At 45.6% G+C, this 23,464-nt stretch overlaps 1 protein-coding gene and 1 long non-coding RNA gene across 5 annotated transcripts in view; one reads left to right on the forward strand and one right to left on the reverse strand.

Annotated features, from left to right (window-relative positions):
- Positions 1–15,243, reverse strand: part of ZC3H12C (zinc finger CCCH-type containing 12C) — a 41,619-nt gene extending 26,376 nt beyond the window's left edge. Inside the window, exon 1 of one of the 4 annotated variants that reach the window (XM_021380170.1) lies at positions 14,925–15,243. In XM_021380170.1, coding sequence (XP_021235845.1) covers positions 14,925–15,026 — 102 coding nt within the window. In that variant the 5' untranslated portion in view covers positions 15,027–15,243. Of the gene's footprint in view, positions 1–942; positions 5,138–14,212; positions 14,340–14,436; positions 14,590–14,924 lie in introns of those variants that run through there. The other 3 variants (XM_021380190.1, XM_021380199.1, XM_021380181.1) reach the window with 3 other exon arrangements.
- On the forward strand, positions 15,863–22,445 carry LOC110389559. The gene is made up of 3 exons (XR_002433295.1): positions 15,863–16,001; positions 16,549–16,652; positions 18,227–22,445. It is a non-coding gene; the product is annotated as an uncharacterized LOC110389559 (long non-coding RNA).

Genomic DNA, 23,464 nt, shown 5'->3' on the forward strand with positions numbered 1-23,464 from the left:
CAGATTGGTTAATGCTCTGGGGCAACAGATGTCTACTGGAACTGCAGGAGACCAGCAACTGGTGGCCTGCCCATCTTCTGAAAACTTTCAATAGACTCATGCATATGTTCACACAATAGGGCATGTGGTAGAAATGCAAACCTCTTTTTAACCCTTTTATACACGCTCTTTCCCTCTCCACAGATATATGAAGGTCTTTGTTTTTAGGGCTTTTTTTTTTTTCCTTTCCAGGATCCTTGGGACACACTGCTCATGGAGTTACAGAGTTCTTCAGCCTAACATCTGAACTCAAAACATAAAACAAAACAGATTAGAAGCTCTATAAAATAACTGGGCTAGATCTGACACACTTAGGAATCACTTTCAAAGTACAAAAGCTTTCAATGGAACACGTTCCCACCTGAGAATATCCTAATGGTCTGTATAGCACTACAGCACCTTCACATGCCCCACACCAGAGCTATTCCTATTTTCACAAACAGAAAAATTTATCCATTGTACGGTAAAACGAGGAAAGTTGGTTTGTTTTTTAAAAAAGCTTCTTCTACCACTCAAAATTTACAATAAACAACAGCTTACTTGCCAAAAAAAAAAGTAAAGAGTCATAACTCAAAGTCAAAACCTCCCTTTACCTCCAAGGGGCTACAATAAAATTTGTTCTACTGATGGATGCTGCCTGCCATTCCCAAGTTCTTGGAAACACACAATTTCTAACGCTTTTAGAAGTTCCTTGACAGAATGTGCTGAGCTAGAAGACCGCTCTTGAATACAGTTTAAGATAAGTCTTCAGATATGTTTTCTCCTCTTTTTTTCCAGATGCCCAAAGCGTGCCAATCTCTGCTGATGCGCCTGCTCGCTATGCTGTCAGAAGGCACACTGACCTGCTGGAACATCCAAAAGGCGAAATGTCCCATTTTTGCAGAGAGAAGCCCCTATACTTACGTTCGCTGGAAAGCACACAGGCATTGGTTTCTTGTAGCTGTTCCAGAAGCAACTCCTTAACACGATTTCAGCTGCAGACTTGAGGCGAGCGAGCAGAACAATGAATGGACGAACAGATGGACCCGCAATGTCTTTGCTTAACCTATTACCGAGCGGAAGGGGAGCCAATCACAACCCACAGCGCTCACAATTAGTTGGCCAGGCAGATGCAAGGCAACCTCCCCGCCCTGCATCAGGTTTGGGGTTTCTAAGATAAGCAAGTTGATGTCATTCACAGGGGCTGCCCCGGGCAGCATGTGTATTAACGAGGGGTGTGCAGCAACAATGGGCCATACAAAGGAGGCTAGCAGGCAGCTGCTGTATGAGAGCCAGAGTCATTAGGGAGCAGGCTGCCAACAAGAAACACCTGGCTTGGGCAGACTTCGGCTTCTCCTCATTGTTTCTAATTCATGAAACAAAGAAAGGAATTATTTTTGAGCAGTAAAAGTTGTGAGTTCTATCATAATAATGATAATATAAAAAACCAGTCATGAGAAATATAAAGCCTATTCAGGAAACTTCCTTTGTATAAAAATATGGAAGAGAAATAAATCCATCACTAGCTACTTGCGTTCCCCTTTTCTTGTTAGCAAAATTAATCATATTGGTACAATGTATGAAGAGCTATGAAAGGAGCCCACACCATGCAATGGAAAGTGTTCAGAAAATGCCTTCTGAATTTCCTGATGCTTTTGTACATCGGTCAGTAAGTGTAATAGATGCGCACTTAGGCAGAGTTATAGCAGGACTTGTGGGTATATTTCAGTTTTGGTGGAAGGCAAAACTGATTAAAGCAACCCCAAATAATATTAATACATAGAACAAAGAGTATTTTTATGCAGCTGCATTGAAATGTTAGGACTCTCAACAGAAAGGCACCTAGAAGCACCCTTTGTTCGGGAGCCACTCGTTTGTGACAGAGCTTCTTTCCCTGTTACTTCATAGCCCTGCTCAGGGTGTCAAGATCTTCCTGCTGTTTTGCAGTGATGCAATGCTTGCAGGGAAATCAGGAGCTTGGCCACAGCCAGCGCTTTGTTCTGTTTTATTTTCGTGGAGGAAAGCCCCACTGAAACCCAAACCCAAACCCAGCCCTGCCCACCGTTCCTAATCAAGCAGGCCCCACAGCACACACACTGCGCCATGTAACAGCAGCAAGGCTCAAAGCTCAATTAAAAACATTAAAATCCCATGCCATCGTGCTAATGCACTGACGGCTCCATCGCACACTCAGCTAGCACACTGCCCAGCAGAAGCCCACGTTCTGCTTTCCCTGGGCCATCACTGCTCACGGCCAGGAGCAGTGCCGCTGCCTCACAGCCCTACAGCTGGTGGCAGGAGGAGCTCCTCACTAATTTCTGCCACTGCAGCACAAAGGCTGAGGGAAAGCTACCCACGAGCCCAGTGGGAAGCCTGATCTCCAGCACTGGATTAAGCCTCTTTGCGAACAGCAAATAAAAGCAGTGATCTGAAAAAGCTAATCAGTCCCTGCTGCGGTATTTAGACTACCTCAGTTGCCGGTATTGGATAACGTTAAGCATATCAAAACTCCTGGCAAAATAAGAAGCCAACCTCTTTCCCCTATGCCCAAGAGCTTCCCTTATGTGCACACAGCATCACTCGGCATCAAACATCAGTTCAGGATCCCCCTAACTGGAGCCAGGCACTTTTTGTGCTACCCTCGGCCCAAACAAGTGTTTCTGGTATGTAAGGTACCAGTTATGTCCATCTGCAACATGCTGAGAACTTCATAGCACAGAAGTGGTGTACACAGGGCTTCACATACTCAGTTTAGGCAAATACGTGATCCGGCACGAGAATGTGCCTTAGAAATAAGGGTATGAGCTTTTCTAGTTTACTTGCAAAGAAGCCTTCTTTGCCTTAATGTATTCTACAGTAACAAGTATAATAAACAACAATGCACAAAACCAAACCCCCCTACACTACAAAACAACTTCCCAGACTCCAACCTCATGTCTTCATGGAACCACGTCTGACTTTCAGCTGCTGATAAATCTTCATTCTAGCACTATGACTGAACTTAAGTACTTGTGTTGTGTCAGCTACTCATAGCAGCCGCCTGTACCCGAAGAATTTTCTCAGCTCATCCCTAAAAGTTGTGCTGCCCAAGGCTTACAAGACATCACATCATCCTATTAAATCATGTCTGCAGTGACAGCAAAGCTCTCCAACTGGGAATGAGGTGGTCAACAAAGAAACCTTAGTTAAAAACAATGTGGATCTCCTGTCACATCTGTGATAGGCTACAACAGCATCACTAGAAATTACACAGTGCAAACAAACAAAGAAAGCTCTGCTTGGCTAAAACCTGCAAATGCAATAACTTTACTAGTTATGCAGTCTCCTGTTACCACCTTTAAAACACAGTCAGTAAATTAAATCCTGTCACCAAAATAAAGCATATGGCAGCTCTTCCAATGTCTGGTCTTTCAAGATGAGGAAGCTCCAAACACCTATTTTATGAGGTTCCTAAAGATCAGACTTCACAAACTGTGCTCATCGGATCTCTAAAGCCATCTGATTGAAGAGCATGGAAACACAAAGCCGCGAACTGGCTGGCCATGGTAGGACAATCAGGGACTGGGCTGAACAGCGTGGCTGACGGGTCCCAGCCAGAGGAGAGAGCTGCAGCAGCTTCAGATGGCGTAGGCTGAAGTTACTGGGGAAGTGCTTCTATAAACAAAAATCAGAAAGAAGAAAAATAGCTGCTACTTGCAGTCAACTCTTCTCATTTCAAACATGAAAACAAGGCCTTTTTTAAGAAGAAATACAAAATGGTCATTCTGTAACTCAAGTGGTATTGTTGCAGCAATCAGAAAGACGACTTGTCCTATTACAGCATTTCATTATCTTTTATTGTAGAACTCTATGCTCAGTGTCCAGTAATAAATAGTGCATTTGCCAGAATAGACTGTACAAGTTAAATCAATCACATACCATTGCATGTATGAAATAGAGACAAAGGTCGTATACTGAGACAAAGCCCACTGCTGTGTCATGGCAAGATATCCTACTTTTACTATTGTCCCGGGGAGCTGCAAGGGAAATGCTTATATTTCAGATCGTGAAGTGGAAATAAAACCAAAATTCCTCTTTATCAGTTAGTAACTGGAGTGGTACCGACTATCTCAAGTATAACACTTGGAAAGAAGGCTGCTTAGTTTTGAGGAATGGCAAATGGTGCTCACAGCTGTACCGACACTGTCACTAAACCAAACAAAAATGTACCACCACTCCATGCAGAGGAGTGGATTAAATGGCCAGCAAAAACTCCCTGGAATTCAGAAAAACAACTGGTGTTATGATAAAGATGAGTAACGCTTTGCCTAGGGAAAATGACTAGCCTTTAAGAAACAATTTAAAGTATCAATCACGTTTTAAAATGTAGTGTGATTTCTCTATAGAATAATGTATAAAACCACTTTCAAATACATTGAAACAAAGTGGCAAGGAGTAATTTCACTTCTGGAAAGAAGACTCGGGTGCCTGTAGTTAAACTTAAAATCTAACAAAGCAGAGAGGCGCTCCCCACCAGGCCAACACCTTCAAAGGGGCCTAGGCAGCCTGCAGGTTCTGATATAAGCCTGCCAGGCCATCAGTATGGACTGAGCACAAGACTAGAGCAAACTGTTGCAACATTCATCAAAACATCTTCCGACACGTCTTAAAGAGAAGAGGAAAAACTTTCTTAAGGCTTTTATACAGTAAGTAGTAAGCGGCCTTTTTTGCTGACCACACATACAAACAGCTGCAGCCTTTCCTCATCTGTGGGCAGACAGAACTGGTAACCACACGCCATTTGCCACGAGGTGACACGGTGCCCACGTGCAGCTGCGCCCAGCGGCAGCGTGACCCGTGGCAGAGCTCGAGCTGTCCCAGCCAACCGTGCAGGAAGCACTGCTCTGCTGCTGCAGCTATGCTGCGGTCACCCCTCGGCATCACACCAAGCAGCTCCCGAAGTTAAACATATTTTCTCAAGCAAAGAGTTTCATTCCGATAGTGAATCGTTTTGATGATGTGATAAAATAATTAATAATAATAAAAATCCCACGGTTATAAACGAGGATAATGAAAAGGTGGTTGGCTCAGCATTGCAACTTCAGATGTCCACGGATCTGTAAGCAATGCTTCTCCATGGAACCACAGCACCACAAAATCGCTGAGGCTGGCAGGGACCTCTGGGTCCCTCTGCCCAAGCCCTGCTCCAGCAGGGACACCCAGAGCAGGGTGCTCAGGACCACATCCAGGTGGCTTTGGAAGATCCCCAAGGAGGAGACACCACAGCCTCTGGGCAGCCTGTGCCAGTGCTCCGTCACCTGCACAGCGCAGCAGTGCTCCCAGTGTTCAGAGGGAACCTCCGGTGTGCCAGTTTGTGCACTGGGCATCACTGAGCAGAGCCTGTGCACCCTGCCTTCAGGGACTTATTGATATTGATAGGATCCTCCTGAGCTTCCCCTTCTCCAGGCTGGGCAGTCCCAGCTCTCAGCCTCACAGGAGATGCTCCAGTCCCTGCATCATGTTGGTGGCCCTTTGTTGGACTCTCTCCAGTATGTCAACGTCTCCCTGGAGTAAAAAGACTGTATGGCCTGTGCAATACTGTGAATCTTCCTTTTGCATTGTTCCTTCTGATATAGCTCTCTGACAGAAAGGAAAAATAATGATGTCCTTTTTTTTCTTTTTAAAAAAGGCAAATATGGAAAAATACAATAGCTGCTACCAGCTGAGTGTAAGTCTAATAGTTTTGTTCCTTTTCTTCAGAACTGCACTGTAACCCAATATCTTATACTTAGGTCTGCCTTTTTTGGTGGTGCAAGAGCCTACAATATCTTTAGTTATTAAGAAAATGACCCAGATTAAAAATCCTTAAAAAAGAAAAAAAGAGAAAAATCACCTGCCACTAGTTACCAAATTCCAGTCTGAAGGGTCTATCCAATTTTTACCCCGCTTGGTAAAAAAAAGAACCAAGAAAAGCTACTTTCAGTCTGGGCCTTCCAGCTCTATCGGAAAGCTCTCCAGGTGGCTGCAGGTCAGAAGACGCTCAAAGCCCCTGCCATGCACCAAGACAGCAGCCAAGCACCTCTTGTCGTTGACAACAGGGCAACACTGTACATCTCTGCCACAAACCAGAGGACAAATAGTTCAAGATCATTGCCAAAGAGCACACTGTTAAAGTTCTTAATTTTTTTTTTTTTTACTTATGAATTGAAGCAGAGACACTGACATACAAATCACTCTAGAGACAAAAAAAAAGTTTCCGGTGCTACACGTTGGATTTGATCTCTTCCCACTTCCAGAATGAGTCATGCTGTCTGGGTGTTTTCTGAACATGAAAATCTGAACTGCCTAATTAACTTTCCTTGTGACAATATTGGGCGGCCAGACAATGCCTACAACTGTACAAAGTGTACGCCGTCATGCTTAGCAAAGTACTTTTATTCAAATTTGTTCTGTCAGAAGAAAATCCTCTAACAAAACTAACATGGTTAAGTGAAAAAAAGAAGTATTCTCTTCATTTAAATACAAATTTAAGAGACTTCACTAGTCAACCTCACATCTTTTATCTGTGCCACGCTATTATTAAGAGTTTGAAAGGAGTGTCAGAGGAAAATAGGCTTCCCAAACCATCTAGCAACATGGACAGGTTGTGTTCCAGGTCATGCTGCTGGCAACAGAGCTCCTTAATCTCCAGGGTTCCTGGACGGAGTTCAAGGTGTTGGTTGGATTCTGTGTAGCCCTAAATGGCTTCACAGGGCTATGCTTGTTTGAGAGACAATTCCTGTGCCTGTAGCACGCTGCTGCAGTTGTCATTTTGGACTGGAGCCTTCTCCGAGGGAGCTGCCAGCAGCAGATTTTCTGCAAGACTTTCAACCTCATACTTTATTGTGATAAAAAAAGACAGAAAAGTATGTTAAGGTCCTAATCTTCACCCAGATTTTAAAGTTAAAAAGCAAGAATGATAGAGCTGGCAAACGGTTTGTTGAGAGACGCTTAGTATATAATTCTTTCTTACTTTCTGGGGAAGCTTTTAATAGAACTGACAAGCAGCAACAATAGGCAGACTGTATAGTAAGTAGGTTACTGTAGTTGCAAATCCAAGTTCAAAAATAAAGTAAGAGAAAATAGCTACACAGCAGCCCATCTGACTACCTGTCACTGGGGTAGGGGATATTCTTGAGGTTTGCTGTATTCCTGAAATCAGGAGAGCCCGCCAGGAAGTTCGTAACTAAGCTACACACAGTGTGTCCTTGAAATCCTAGTATTTTATACATTAACAAGACAGCTTGCCCACTTTCATTTAATTTTCTAATAACTCAAAAAGAGACAAACCATCTGTTAGTGATTTTACATAATCTTTGTAGGTCTTTGGAGCCTCAGATTCACTTCATTCTAAGCTCAGAAGGTTGCAACTTTTAAATTAGAAATGAATATTGCAGACGAAATTTCCTCTACGTTTAGTACCCAGTTTATGGTTTTACTTTTAAAGTTGGAAAGCAGACCTGATTTCTGTCCTGTGCACCAATACCTGGTACAGATTCCTTCATTAACGATAATATACTGCAAGCCTTTTTGGCCCGCGGTGCTCTCATTCTGCAAGTTGCAAATACTGGCTGTTATCCCTTTGGTGCATGCCTTTGAATAGAGTATTTCTGTCTTCTTCACACCCTCACACTATGTAGCTGAAGAGAGCAATAAGATCTCCCTCAGCTTTCCCTTACCAAGGCTGAACACACTTAGGCGTCCCAGCCTCTCTGCAGGGGAGTACTTTAGCCTCCACCCGCCCTGGCAGCTGCTCTCAGTGCTCCCTCCAGTAAGGCCACGTCTTCTGCTGTCCTTCACAGACCAGAACTGGACGTGGCACTCCAAAGGCAAGCCCCGAAGTGCCAAAGGGGCAAACAATCACTGCACGATCTGCTGGCTGCACTCTTGCTAACGCAGCACATTTGGCCTTATTACCTCTTGCTGCAACATCATCTTGCACTTACCAGGCAATGAGGCTTTCCTTTCCACAAAAGCATTCCAAATCAGCGGATGAACTAACCTCTACTTGCAACACCCACTGGAGGCATCTGCTTTCAGCCCCCTGCTACAAACGTCTTCTTCCCAGTGCTCCCACAGGCACACTGATGAGCATCCAAGCTGCAGATGAATAATTCAAATTGCTTTCTGTACATAGAGAACAGAAAGATCAGCATCGGGATGACAACGCTTGTTCTCACAATAAAGAGTTTCCTCATCTGAAGTTTCATACATGAAAAGGTACCTGATTTGTAACAAGCTGCAGTCTGAAACTTAGCAAGGTGCTCTCATCAGCAGAGAAAGAGCCAAAGTCACTTCTATGTATCTGTCCCATCCTGATGGAACTCAAAGAATAATGGATTTTGGTGTTTCATGCAGTTCCATGTGAGCTACACTGCTAGCATGGTCTCATGAAAGTTGCCAGTTTTATGAAACAAATCAGATGGAGGACCACCACCAAACACTGAACAAAACCTCATGGGGAAACCACGCATGGAACTAACAGAGTTAAACTTTAATAAAGTTCAAGCACAATTATTCTGAGTCTTGGAAAAATGCTGGCTGTGTCATTCCACAATGCAAGCACATACTAAACTTCTGGGAGGAACTGCAGTTTTTTTCATAACTCATCAGGCAAGGGGTCGTTACCAAGTGCCGCTCATAACACAAAGGCTGGTCCATTCAGGGAAGAAGGCAGAGAGTTCAGAGGAAACAATATCTGAACTTGGAATGAGTTTTGGTAATGAGGTCAAACTCCAGCCAGTGAGCATCGCTAAATGCATTCACAAGCCACACGACCTTTTTGCTGGAACCAGCTGAAGGCTTTGCCAATGTACGTGTGATATCAGATCTGATTTTCCTCCATGCAACTGCTACCATAAAAAGCTACTAACAAACAAATGAGCAAGCGTCTGGAGGAAACTAGGGCTGAAGCAGAAAACTCTGATTTCCATCCTTCCTCGGTAAGCATGGGCTGTAGCTCAGCAACAACTTCAGGAAGCCCAGACCGTAATCCAACTGCGACAGCTCTGAAACAGCAACAAGTCTAACTCACAGCTCAGCTGGCAGCCAGCAAGGACAGCAGTGACAACCCTGGAGCAGGTGCTGGAGCCTTGTGAGCCCAGGTGCACTGCCCTGGCCACCTGCAATCCATGGCCCTTCCCCGGCCAAGAGAAACCACTTCCAGAGGTGCGTCCCACGAGATGAACGATATGTACTGGGACTGCTGCTGATGGAGAGATCATCTGAAGTTTTCAAACGAGTTGAATGTTTTAAGCTGGGAAGACCTTAGGGGATGCTGCTACACTCTGTGAGGCTCTCAGAGCGCCCACTTTGATAGAGTGGAGAGCTCCATGAAAGCACTGACGGCACTTCACAGGGGAAGTGTCTCTCATCGAGGATGAGCATTCAATGCTTTGTGCAGGGAAGATGAGGTAACTGAGCGGTTCAAACAACAGCTGTAAAGATGATGAATTTGAGAGAGCTATCCAAATCTGGGCACCAATTATAACACGACTGGGAAAGCACAGACACAAGGGGTTGCAGATACCAGCTACTGACACCAGCACCAGTTTGCAGAACAAAAGTAAACGAGGAAAGTAGTTTCTATTAACAGAATTGGAGCCTGCCCCCTCCAGCCAGTCTCAGCCCAAATGCCACATTTCATTAGCTCTAAGATAAAAGCTCTAAGTCACAGCAGAACAGAAATTTTCAACTCATCGCAAAATTTCAAAGTTTTATGGCAATTTTCTTCAAGAACTGACTCACTGATTTCTCAACTTAACACATCACTTTTTATAGCTCAGATGGGAGGATGGCCCACACAAATGGTCTTTCAGGAACTGTCATAACAGTTTTTGTCAATTACTGAAGCACTCAAGGGTTTCAGACTCTTGCCAGCCTCGGAGCCCTCGCTGCCCGCAGCAAGCAGACTGCTTGCCAGGTACTCGCAGCAACAGGGGCACGCTTACTGCTCAACACCTCCAGCTTCACTCGCTTCCCCAGTCTCGGGCACTACTCTGTAACTTCCAACCTCCTCCTAAGACATTCTTTTCATACCAAAAGAAATTACTGTATTTCTTCCACTGGGAGGATTACTAACAACCTTTAAACTCTCCTTCACTCCCAAACACTTAACGTTTTGCTTTGTCTCTTCCTCACTTCTCTCAAAATACCAACTTCTATTTAAGCAAAACCTCTCCTTGTGAACTCAGCTTTTGTTTTCTCTCTATTCACCCTCAAGAAAACCACATTTTATAAGAATGCATGTTAAAGTTTGTACAATCTTGCAGAAGTTTTGTGTGTATTTATCCTAAAAGAACTCAGACCCCAATTTCTGTTTTAGCTTCCAAATACTTTGGGCTCAAACAAAGATATTGGGAGCAGTGTTTCCTGAGTCTCATCATATGACCTTTCTGCATTTATAGGACAAGACACCCTGGGAATGGTGTAGCATTCTGTTCTGCGTCTATGCACACATACACACATTTCTCCTCGCAGGGAGGAGGCTGATATATGTGAAACCCAGAGCGCTACGTTGGTGTCATAACTCTAGAGAAAACAGCCTTACAACAGCCAGGCAGAGTGTGAGGGGAGCCTGCCTGAGAGCAGCCAGCAGCTGCAGAGGGAGAGAGCTGCTTTTCTCCCCACCCAAGCTTCAGAAAGGTCATCTACACCTCTCCAGATGGGACTACACCAATACAGGGCTGAAAACCCAACTACTCTTTCAGAACACTTGAATTCTGCAGCATTCCAGCATTCAAGAATGAACGGAGCTAGAGTTTATCAAAATGCTGAAGTAATTCCCTAACTAGGGGGCACAGCATCTTTGCAGGGTGGGAAAGTGTCAGGTGTCAAGTCTAGCACCTCATACTAAGCAAAATGCAATCTGAATTTTTGGTAGCACGATCTCAGCTTTACACAAGAAATGCGATCTGGCCTGAAGTAATCAATATGGAAACAGGTGAAAAGAGCAATGCCTAGCTCATCTAAGCACAAAGCCCCAAGGTTAGGAAAACCTTCACCAACTTCTGCTCATCAATAAAGAACATGCCATGGAACATGCTTTTTGACAGAGCCTCAAGCTGCTCCACAGCAATATGTGAAGATGCTTTACACAGGGAAACATCCATCCATACTTCTCCCCTCAAACTCCTATTCCACATGACATATAGAGGAAAAACAGAGAGAAAAAAAATTGAAGGAGAAGGAAAGGGGAAAAGAGAAGTAAAATTTAAGAGAGAAATTCCTCATAACTCTACCAGGAAGGCAATTATGAGCAGATTAGAATTGATTTTCTATCTGTGTGCTAACTGGAAATGACCAGGAGGTATGAAAAATGACTCCACTTCTTGTTGCACCATCCTATCTCTGCTGTTGTCATACACCGCTTTTAACATACAATTTAGTAACTAAAATGAATTAAGTGACAATTCTGAGCATAAAATCGGGCTGGTTCAATTAATGGGTTACTCACTCCAAACATATGGCAGTGGTGGTACGCTCACTGTAAATATTTAGCGTGCTGGAAGACAGGAGACATTTTAAACATAGCTATACAGCACATAATAAGAGATATAATGCATAACTACACAATAATTCAGTCCAAGGACAGAAGCATTTCATTCTTTTCACAGAAACCACTCACTAAGGTCAACGTACAACATCTGCTTCTTCTGGTACCTCCAGTGTAGTTTCCAGTACCACACAAACAAGAAGTGTAACCACCTCCCGGCTAATAAGGCCACTGGCCAGCTGCCATGGCAACAAACACGACGGAAATGAGTGAATGAGGAAATATCTTGAATAACTTTAAGAAAAAAACCCCAATCACAAAAACCCCTTTGCACTACTTCCTAGCTGCACGTGGGACACTGCTTCACAGAACAGCCAAAGCAGCAGAATAATATTTACAGAACAGGAAAAAGGTTCAGTTTTACATCATAACCTCACTTGTTTTCCAACCATTGCTTTAATTACTGTAACCCCCCTACCCCCATCCCTCTGACTATTGTTGTTCTTTTTCAATTATTTCAGCTTTTAAGAATAAATTAAAGTGCAGACTAAGAGGAGATCCAGGGCTGGAAGCTGAGGCTGGAAAAAAAAAAATCAGATTAGGATCTGTTGTAATTAAAAAAGAAAGCGTAACCAGTGAAAAATCTCCACAGACTGGAAGTACTGAAGGGTAGATTTTTATTTTTTTTTTTAATTATTCTTATTTTTACATACTAGTTCAAGCCAGAAATTAGGGATCTGATGCAGAAAATACTGAACAAGATTTTATGACTCTAGTAATGTAAGAAGTCGCCCTAAGTGGCATATATCCCTGCTTCTAAGCACGGAGCTGCTTGTTCACAGCCGTTTCTGAGTACAACAAAAAAACAACCTGGGTCAAGCGAGTTCCTCATATTTCAGTTCAAGGTGACTTTTATTTGTCTTGTTCCAGTTTACTTCAAGAATATTTTCAGCTGCACGTAGGATATGCAAGATGTCAGTACAGAAAACTTTGTAATGTTTTTGACCTACCTATTTAAAATTGAACTGCAGACAGTTTCATCAACTATTGAACGGAGTCTTCAATCTTTTCAAGTCTCATCTACTGCTAGCCTAGTTTCCTTCCAAGAAAAACATCTCTGGAATACCAATAACATGTTTAAAAGCTGGTACAACCCAGCAAAGCGAGCAGTGAAATCACTCCAGCTGACTGCTGCTCAGCTCAACGTTCAGCCTAAAGTGCACAATCTATACAGATGAATCAGGTCTGGATAATCCTTCATGCTCCGTCTGGTTGAGTGTATAGGGCTTGTTTTGAAATTGTATACCTTAAATAAACTCCACTCCTCTTTGCATTTACATCCTAAGATCACATTTCTTCAAAGCTTATTGAGTTGGACAACGCCTAAAAATAGCTCCTGTGGATCTCTGCCTATCAGGACCTCATAAACACTAACTAAAGGATCAAAAATGCTCATGTTTATTGTAAGACCACTGAGTGACCGCTGCCCTATAGATGTTTTGTGAGGTGAGACCAGAGCAGCCCCACTGGGCAGAAACCAGGGACACAGCAAGGTCTGTGGAGCACTGGGATACGTGGGATTGGTTCAGCCATCTCCATTAGAAAAAAGCAACAGTTTTGGGTTTGTCAACACTAACTATTCCGATAAATAAAAAAAGGAGAGGTTAGAAAGAAAACATACAAAACCACCTACCTACGAAGTAATGTAAGCATACTGAAACAGCAGCAAACTTTGTACTGAGAGAACAAATTCTCTTTAACATGACAGCACGCGAGAACTTCAGTCTGTGTTTGCTACATTACACTTTGCTTGGGTAGGAGCTCACCTCAGTGCATCAGTAGACAAACCAAAACCGTTCATCAAGATTTAACACCATTCCAGATAGAGTGAACTCACTTGGCTCCTCTATGCCAGGTGGCACAGAGACAATGGCAGAGGGAGCACCTTGCCGCTTTGAGAACCCAGACATATGTGGCTGGTTTATTTTCCCTCCAGCTGAGAAGACCATGCCATACGCAGCACCTTCTGAAGTACATTGTTAACTGTGTAACCCCAGGATCTCCCAACTACGAATGATATCTCTGCTCCATGAAGACAGACCAAGAAGACGGGACACGGCACACAACACATGGTAACACACCTCCTGTCAAAACAACGCGCTGCTTAGCGGGCTGGGTTCGCCTGCTGCCTTTAGGCACCACCACCCCACGCGTGCTGCTGGGCCCGCCCCGAGCAGCCAGCCACCAGCGCCAGGGATGGCAGCGCCGAGCAGCGTCAGTGCCACGGACGCCGCTGTCCATGCCCGAGCTCACTGCCACCTGTCCGCAGAACCGGACCTCGGGCAGCGCCTCGGGCTGCGCAGCACCTCGCACACAGCGCTCACACCCGCGGAGGAGAACCCCACCGTCCCCACATAATGACACAAAAGCAGCAGCTCCCGGCAGGACGAGCGCAGTACCTGAGCCAACTTTCCGATTCCCTCCCAAGTTCCCCGCACTCGGGCGGCGCGGCTGCCCCGTGCCACGGCCGCGGAGCGGGGCAGAGCGGCGCCGGGCGGTCCGCGGGGCTGCCGGGCCGCCTCCCAGCACCGACGAGGAGGAAAAAGGGAAAGTTTCCGCAGCGCCCGGTCCCGGGGAGCGGCGCGGGCGGCCCCAGGGGCGGAGGGCAGGGCCGGCTCCTACCTCTGCGCGAAGCGCCGAGCGCCAGCGGCGCCTCGTCCCGCCGCGGCCTCCGCCGCCGGGGCGCGCTCCGCCAGGCGACCTCGGGGAGGTGCCGGGGGCGGGCAGGGCCGGCACAGCTCCGCCGCGGGCCGTGTTTACCCGCGCGCCGGCCCGGCCCCGGCAATGGGCGTCACCGAGGCGGGCCGCCGCCATCGCCGCCCCCCCGGCCCTACCCCGCCACCCACCTGCGGGCTGCCGGCGGAGGAGGGCGGGAGGAGCGGCGGCAAGGTCGCCGTCACCTCGCCCGCCGCCAAAAAGCGCGGCCGCCGCCCGCTTCATGCCCGCGTTGCGGCGGCCGTCCGCTCGGCCCGCCCGGATCCTCCTCGACCCCTCCTCCTCCGCCGGGGAGGCCGGGCCGGGCCGGGCCGCACCTGCCGCCGGGGCGCCCCGAGGCGGCGACGGGCGGCGCGCGGTGCCCGCCCGGCCCAAGCAGCCCGCCGCGCTGCGGCCTTCCCCGCCGCCCGCCCTCCGCCGCCGCGGTGACGCTCGTGGAGTGCCGCCGTGTTACCCGGCTCCGCTTTGTGCTGGAGGGGCTGCACCGTGCCGAAATGGTCCGGCCTGCGCGGCGCTGTGGCCTGGGTGTCCGTCCTCCTGGCCCGCTCCGCTGCCCTCAGAGGAGATCTCTGTGTGCTTACACACGTTTGCTATTGAAGCCTAGTCGCACCTTACTGACCTTGTCTTTACAGGTGGAGAAACGGAGACTGGAGAACTCCCTGCCACAGATCGCAACCCGACTCTGCCACAGACTTAGTAGAAACCTTAATTTCCGTCCCATGCTCTAATTATGGGATGTTTCCTCCCACCTCGCTATTACTTTTGTGGAGATGAAGTAATCTCCCTCGCGCCATCCTACGGAGCCGCCTGTGTGCATGCGGCCGTGGCTGAGTGCCAGGAGGAGGTTGGAGACATGAATGAAATCCGGTGCTGTGCTTGAGGTTTGTCGGCTGAGCATACCCAGGGTGTGACACAAAGCTACTCACAGGCTCTGCTCGTGTATGGCTCTGATGCTCTGCTACTGCAGTTTGTAAAGAATTCTTCGGGTTCCTAGCAGAAAATAGGCTAAATTTCTAAATTTTGCATGTGATAAATCCTGTACAGAAATACAAGCCTGAAAGACCATTCTGCAGGTATATTTTCCTGATAAAACACAATAAATTTACTTGCACAGAAGATTCTGGAGGAACAGACTGTGTGACTTTCCTATACATGTTTCAGTAAATCCTCATGACATGACCTTTAAGTGGGATGGCATGGTTTTGTCTGGTCATCTCACTCAATTTGCCTGACCAATCTGGTGGACTTCTGTGACGGACTGATGGCATTGGTGGATGAAAGAAGGGCAACTGATGTATTCTACCTGGACTTGTGCAAGGCCTTTGACGTGGTCCCACATCACATCCTTATCTCTAAATTAGAGAAATATGGATTTGAAGGCTGGAGTATTCAGTGGATAAAGAGTTGGTTGGATGGAGATAGGCAGAGGGTTGTGGTCAAGGGCTCTGCGTCCAGGTGGAGGCTGATTGTGAGTGGTGTCCCCCAGGTGTCCGTTTTGGGACTGGCGCTCTTCAGTGTTTTTATCAACAATGTCAACAGTGGGATTGAGTTTACCCTCAGCAAGTTTGCCGATGACACCAAGCTGAGTGCTGCAATTGACGATACAGGAGGAAGCGATGCTGTCCAGAGGGATCTGGGCACACTTGAAAAGTGGACCTAGGAAAACTGAATAATGTTGAACAAGGCCAAATGCAAGGTATTGCGCATGGGTCAAGGCCATCCCAGATATAAGTACAGACTGGGAGAATTCATTGAGAGCAGCCCTGCAGAGAAGGACTTAGGGGTCCTGATGCACAAAAAGCTGGGCATGAGCCAGCAGTGTACAGTTGCAGCCCTGAAGACCAACAGCATCTTGAGCTGCATCAGCAGAGGGGTGGCAGCAGGGAAAGGGAGGGGATTGTCCCCCTCTACTCTGCCCTCATGAGGCCCCACCTGGAGTACTATGTCCAGGTCTGTGGCCCCTAGTACAGGAGGAATGTGGAGCTGTTGGAGCGGATCTGGGGGAGGGCCATGAAGATGATCACAGGTTGGAGCACCTCTCCTATGAAGAAAGGTTGAGGGAATTGGGCTTGTTCAGCTTGGAGAAGGCTCCAGGGAGACCTCATTGTGGCCTTCCAGTACTTGGAGGGAGCCTATAAGCAGTGGGGAGGCCAACTTTACACGGTCTAATAGTGATAGAACAAGGGTGAATGCCTTTAAATTAAAACAGGGGAAATGATATTAAGAAGACATTCTTCACTCAGAGGATGGTGAGGCGCTGGAACAGGCTGCCTGGAGAAGTTGTGGATGCTCCATCCCTGGAGGTGTTCAAGGCCAGGTTGGATGCGGCCCCAGGCATCATGATCTGGTGAGTGGCCATCAGCCCATGGCAGAGAGGTTGGAACCAAATGATCTTTAATGTTGCTTCCCACCCAAGCCATTCTATGATTCAGTACAGGATCTGTTCAGTTTCTGAGTGTATCTCGCCCTGAGTTTGCATAACCATGATTTCACAGGGTTCAGTGCATGGTGGTAGCTTTCGCTGCTTTGTTACTGCATAGAGAGATTTTGAGACTGCTACTAACAAAAAAGAAAATGTACCCTTAGTCCCAGACATGTTGATGCTACTTGATGCTACTTCAGAAATATCTGAGTGTTGTCCAAATGTAACAAAGAATATTCATTTGGAAGAGGAAACCAGTGAAAGGAGGAGTAAAGAATGAAGACGCTTGCAGTGCCGTTTCACTGCTTATTATGGGAGCCCTTGCCAGTGACTGAGGAGTGCATGAGTCAGTTAAAAGCACTACAATGCTGCAGAAAATGGTTTACAATTATAAGAGAGAGAATGGAATTGATTTCCAAATTACTTACAGTCACAAGAGAGTATCACATTAACTTTTTTTCCTTCGTAAACTATAGCTCCCAGTGAGTTTGTTTAAGGGATCTTTTGGACCCCATCTCCTGATTCGAGTTATGTAACCCACAGTACCTTTGCAACTGATTAAAACGTATTCATAATAAGCATGGGTTAAGTTTGCTCAAATGTGAGCTTAAATGAAATGAGCTGCTTGATGTCACTGCATTGCTCATTGGCAAAACCCCATTTCCTCTCCATTGACTTAAGTAGCAAATTGCTTCCAAATTAAAATAGAAGCGTGGGAGTCAGAATCAAAGATTTTTCAGTCTTGTGATCACAAACCCCTAATGCAGCAGCGGTACCTGCAAGGGAGAGTCATAGGAGCTACTGGTCTTCTCCCAGTAGGACAGTCAGGCCAGGACATCATATGCATCCAGAACTCCCCACACCTCTCTTTGCCCTCTGATTTTGTTCACCATTGCATGTGCACGGCTTTCCCATATCTCCGTTCTTCAGATTTTGCTGAAATTCAGAATTTCAGTGGCTTGTCTGGGACTTTCACATGTTGCACAACTCTTTCCTGGTAAGGAAATGGAGGAAAAAAATTGTAATTTATAACTGACAATGCACTCATGTGTTTAATTAAGTAGTTAAAAAAGAAGAGAGAAGTCAGGATTGGCTGCCCTGTGCTGGAATCAGAACCTCCTTTATTTCCAGAATCTGTGTTTATGTCAGTATGATGTAATAATTCAGAATCAGATAAGTTTGTAAACAGTACTTTTTCTCTTACAACCATCCATCTTCCTGTACATCTGAACTCTGACTGAATTTCCCTTCAGTCTTCTTTATGAAGCTGGTAAATCAGACTTGCTTTTGCAACTTGGCATCACAACTGCCTCTTCTGTTTTTTTTTTTTTTTTAATTAAAAAAATGCACATTTCAAAGTTTCTTTACCTTCTCAGTTATGCTGGATGTTTAGTCTGTGCTTTCTGCCCTCCTCTTATTAGCTACAGATGTTTTCCACAACTTGCGTTATTTTCTGCTTGTTGTTTCTGCATAGAGAATGCCTCTTTCTATTCCTGCAGTTGTCCAGCAAGCTGCCCTGCTTGGCAGCCCAGGGCTCTGAAGCACCTTGGCCTGGGAAAGTTGTGTTTCATGCATTCCTCCGCAGAACCCACTTCTCTCAGGTAGCCCCTGCTCAACGCTCCCTTGGTCCAGCTCATTTACATCAAGCATGCTGGAGCAGATAATGGATTTCAGCAGAATGACTGTGAGTGCTTGTTGCCTTTACCTTTTAATTGCTACTTTATTCTAAGACCCTATTATTTAGTTTGCTACCTGCTGGCAATCCACTTCAATCTTCTGAGTACCTTTTGCAAGTAGACCCTCACCCAGTTATGGTCCCTGTTTCCAAACTGACGTCCTTAACATGTGGAGATGTTTCATCAGCTCTCGCTTTAACCTCCCACTGACATTGTTTTCTCTTTTCAGCCACCACATTTTTCCCCGTTACTTTTTCATCTCAGAACCTTGTGCTGCTTCTGCCGTGATTTGCGTAGAAAAGCCTACATACTTTGTGACAAAGCTGCTACGACAATGTACATTTTGTTAATTTATGTTACCACAGCAACTGAGTCATGCAAAAATGTAATGTCACGTTGTTTGATGCTGTATCTCAGTGTGCTCAGGGAAACAGGCTCTGTGTAGAGCTGCCTTGAAACCAGGGCTGAACTGGCCAGTGTCAGGAGCTGTGGCAGAATGGGTGCACCCTGTAGGATCCTCCAGCAATCCAAATCTGGTTCTGCTCTGTTCTGGGAGGAAATGCAGATGTACTGGAGGAGGGGGCTTAGGTCTTGACAAGCACAAAACTGGTCCAGGAAACAAGGCACAGCTTAGGAGGACAAAAGCAGGCTGTTGAACTTAGGTGTTAAAAATCAGACTGAATCAGGGAGAGGAGCAACTGGTGAAAAAGTAACTGTCAGAAAGAAGTGTGGAGTTTACTGTAAGCCACAAGCTGAACATGAATCAGCAACATGTGTTTGTGGTGAAAATAGTAAAAATCCCAGGCAGATATGCATGTGGGAAGTGATCCATACTCGGTGCAGTGTATAGGAGATCAGCATCAGGGCTGGGTTTGTGCACCAGAGGCAGAAGGTTGTGAACCACCAGGAGACAGTGCAGGTAGCAGAAACAGTGAGCAAAGGGCTGGGGAGACCAAAGGGGCCAGAGCTGTTGGGTAAAGAGGGCAGAGGAAACATGCCAAGAGTCTTCACGTGCTTAAAAAGCCATTGAGAGAGGAAGGGAATAATCTATTCTTGGTAGATAAAGTAAGATGTAATGGTCTTAAATTTCATCATGGAAGAAAAGCTTTTTAATGGTAACATTAGTGAGACACAGCGTTATGTTGCTGAGAGTTCAGTAGTGTCTCCATTACTGGATGTCTTTAAGTATGTACTGGACAAGTAGTAAGTATTGATCTGATGTTGGAATTGGAGGATGGATGAGATGACCCATCAAGATCCATCCCAGACCTGTCTTTCTGTGATTACATGTACTCTGAGGCATTAATCTCATTAATCACTATTCCTTTACCCAGTCACGTTTTACATTCTGTCTTCTATGTAATACCCTCCCAGGTCATTCCTGTGAATATTTTGTCCCATTTTCCTCAGAGTACAGTCAAAGACTGCAGCCTTTCTTTTGCTGGCAGCCTGCAACAGACCCAGGTTGGTGACTTGTACTGCAGTGAGTTGCTGAGGTAACTATGATAATTTAACATGAGTCAAACATACAAAAAATTAGTTAGATGGCTGTTTCAGTCTATTCAAACCCTACACAATATTAACATAAATTTAGGCTCTTTAGACATATACTAGATAAAACTACTCCATTTGTAACCCAAAGCCCAGCTCATACACACTATCTTAATTTCCCCTATTTTCACTACCAGGAACCCGTAGAAGCTTCAGTGAATGGTGCTATGTTCTTTATTTTCTAGGCAAGATTTGCTTTTGCAATGGTGTATGTTTAAAAACTGTAGTTTAATACCCACATAGACATTTCAGTTTAACATAAATACCTTATACTGTGAGCAATGGGCATTTGTTTACTTGTCAAATCCGATCAACAGACAGCATGCCTGATTGGTTTTCTGTTTTTCTCCCCATATTATCTACTCTAATTAGATATTGCTTCTTGCTACAAAGTTTTGCTGTTACAGGCTTAAATCAGCATGTCACTGACACACGCATTTTGGGCATCCTGGGGTAAGAAGGCTATTGCAGTAATTGCTAGTGCTTAATACAATGCTTGTAGAGCTTTTAAGGACAGTGTACATTGGGAGTTTAAACTTACCTTTTTCCCTCTTAAACATAACTTTGCAAATTGGATGGTCATTTTATCCTTTGAAGAAAGAGGATTTTCTTCCTGTACTCAATGCCCATTGCAGATTAGAAGTGTGCTTTTTGCACACACAGCATGTATTGCCCATTTCATTTACCTGCACAGGCCCTTATGCTTGCACTTGTGCTGATCTCTGTATTCGTACTGTTGTGGAAAAAGAAGTGGGGAATAAAGTGGCAAAATGTCATGATAATATTCTTGGTTTTTTTTTCTTTTTCAGGGTCATATAAACTAAAATGCAGAGATTAAGAACTATTGATCCCATGCGAGGCAAAAGGCATTGGAGTTACATAGAAAATACCACTGTTCAGCAGTGGCTGCGAGAAATAGATGTTCAGAGAAAAAAAACAGAAAACAGGATGTATCAATATGCTACTGTTCAAATATCAGATGCTCCAGAGTTTGGATGCTGCAAGCAGTTCTTGCCTCCATGTCTCAAAAAGGGACACAGCAGTGTGAGGGAAGAGGGATGGTCGAGGATGTGGAGCAGCTCCTCCATGAGGTGTGACTGAGCAGACACTCTGCCTGGAAAGAGCAAGAGAGAATCACAGAGTCATTAAGGTTGGAAAAGACCTTTGAGATCACATAGTCCAACCGTCAGCCCATCACCACCATACCCATGAAACTGTGTCCCTCAGTGCCACATTTACCCTGGGTCTGAGAGAGATCTCTGAACGATGGAGAGCTTGAAAATCACAAATAGTATGTAATTATTTGGTGTTTTTCGTGATGGAAGATTTAGGGAGCAGCAGATGAAGTTGTCAAATGTCAGGTTTCAGAGTAACCAAAGGAGTGACTCCCTGAATCTACCAGTGCTTTCAAAAGGCAAACATACATTCATGGAAAAAGAATCCCTCTAGCACGTCCCTAAGGCATCTCCTAGCCATTAGCTCCCCTCTGGCACCTCTATGCACTTGTTTGGTTTGAGTGCTTGGCAGAGGACTCCTTCAGCTGGCTGCTGCCAGAGGAAGGTGCAGGGCATGGCAGAGACCTCCATCCCAGTGCAGCTGTTTGTACAATGTTGTTTGTTTGCTGAGAGAGCTCTGAATGCCTTTGACTTCTCCTGGGCTGTGTTCCTGCAGCCTCACAGAGCTGTGGGAGGCAGCAAGGCTGGGAAGTAATCAAAGGGATAAACAGGAGGCAGAAAGCTGTCTTTGAAGAGTCAGCATTTTTGGGGGTGAAAAAAAAAGATTGCTACATACATATGTAGACTCAGACAAGCACGGGCTCCATTTTCACCTTCCCCTCAGTCATGAAAGCCAATCAAAGTCCTAAGGCACTCTGAGGCCACAAAATGGTATTGCTGGGATGAGGGAGCCAGGGGAGAGCTCTTTGTCTGTGTCTGTGGGAATGGTGCAAAACAGCCTCCGTCTTGCAGCCCGGAGCCATTACCAGGGGTCTCTGAGGTGGGCTGGGGTGGGCCATGTGCTACTCACAGGCATTCCAGAACTCCACAGGAAGCAGGATTACTCACTGTCAGCAAATCCAGTGGCATGACTGGAAACTAGCCTGGGAGTCTTCTTCCCAGCAGAGAATAGGAAAGCAGATACCTGACATTTGCAAAAAGGCTGGCTGACGGGAATATTAAAGAGGCTTTTGCTTAGCTGGATGTGTGCATGTTGGCTTCCGGGGCCCAGAAGAATGGGAGAGTTGTAGAGGCTTACAGGGGCTTGTAGGAAGGCTGAGACACTGCACAACCAGAGGACAGCATTGCTGGGGGTTCTTATGCCAAAGGAAGGGGAAGGAAGGCTGGGGAAGGCAGTGACAAAACTCGGAGTTAGCCTAAGAGCTTTATCCCTCCTTTAGGAAAATCTTTATTACACCTTATATTCATAGAATAATATAATCATTTGAATTGGAAGAAACCCTTAGAGGCCATGTAGTCCAACTCCCCAGCCATGAACAGGGACACCTACAGCTCAGTCACGTTGGTCAGAGCTCCATCCAGCCTGACCTTGAATGTCTCCAGGTATGGGGCATCTACCACCTCTCTGGGCATCCTGTTCTGGTGCCTCACACCCTTATTGTAAAAAACTTTTTCCTTACATCCAGTCTAAATCTGCCCTTTTTTAGTTTGAAACCATTTCTCCTTGTCCTATTGCAACAGACCCTGCTAATGAATCTGTCCCCTCCCTTCTTACAGCCGCCCTGTAGATTCGGAAGGCCGCTTTTGGGTCTCCCTGGAGCCTTCTCTTCTCCAGCTCTCTCAGCCTGTCCTCATAGAGGACAATCCATCCTTTGGATCATTTTTGTGGCCCTCCTCTGAACACACTCCATCAGGTCCATGTCTCTCCTGTACTGAGGACTCCACATCTGGACACAGTGCTCCAGATGAGGCCTCACCAGCGCAGAGTAGAGAGGCAGGAAATGGGAGAGCAAAATGCTTTCATCCTGTTTATTTAATTTTGGGTGTTTAAACTGTGATGAAATAAAAATTCAAATAACAAAATAGTTGCAGTCATATTTCAAGTTAAGCTTAAACCATGGAGCAGATTTGGATGGAAAAGTTTTACAGAGTTTTCAATACGTAAAATAATTTGTGTTTCTTTTTTTGGGATTTCTGAGTCTGTGGTTAGGAAAAACAAGAACTTTCAGATTTCCTTCAGTTTATCTTCAAATATTTTCAATACCCAAGATTAAAATGAAAAAGTGCTTGGGTGATTATTTTCAGATACTCAGAAGTTGATCTTAAATTCCAGTGAACCCCAACCTGCTGGTTTCTAAAAACTGTACAGAACTGGGCTCTCACATCAAGCAGGATTGTGCACCAACACTGGGATTCTGTGGAAATAATACTACACCTGGGTTTTATGGGCAGGAACCCTAAGTGCACAGACCAGGTGCTGCTGTCCAGCAGCTGGTCCTCTGATTCATTTAATTGCAGCATTAGTATTTTGGGGCATATTGCAACTGCTTTGGGG

The sequence above is a fragment of the Numida meleagris genome, chromosome 1 (assembly GCF_002078875.1).
Source record: "Numida meleagris isolate 19003 breed g44 Domestic line chromosome 1, NumMel1.0, whole genome shotgun sequence".
In the NCBI taxonomy this organism is placed as follows: domain Eukaryota; kingdom Metazoa; phylum Chordata; class Aves; order Galliformes; family Numididae; genus Numida; species Numida meleagris.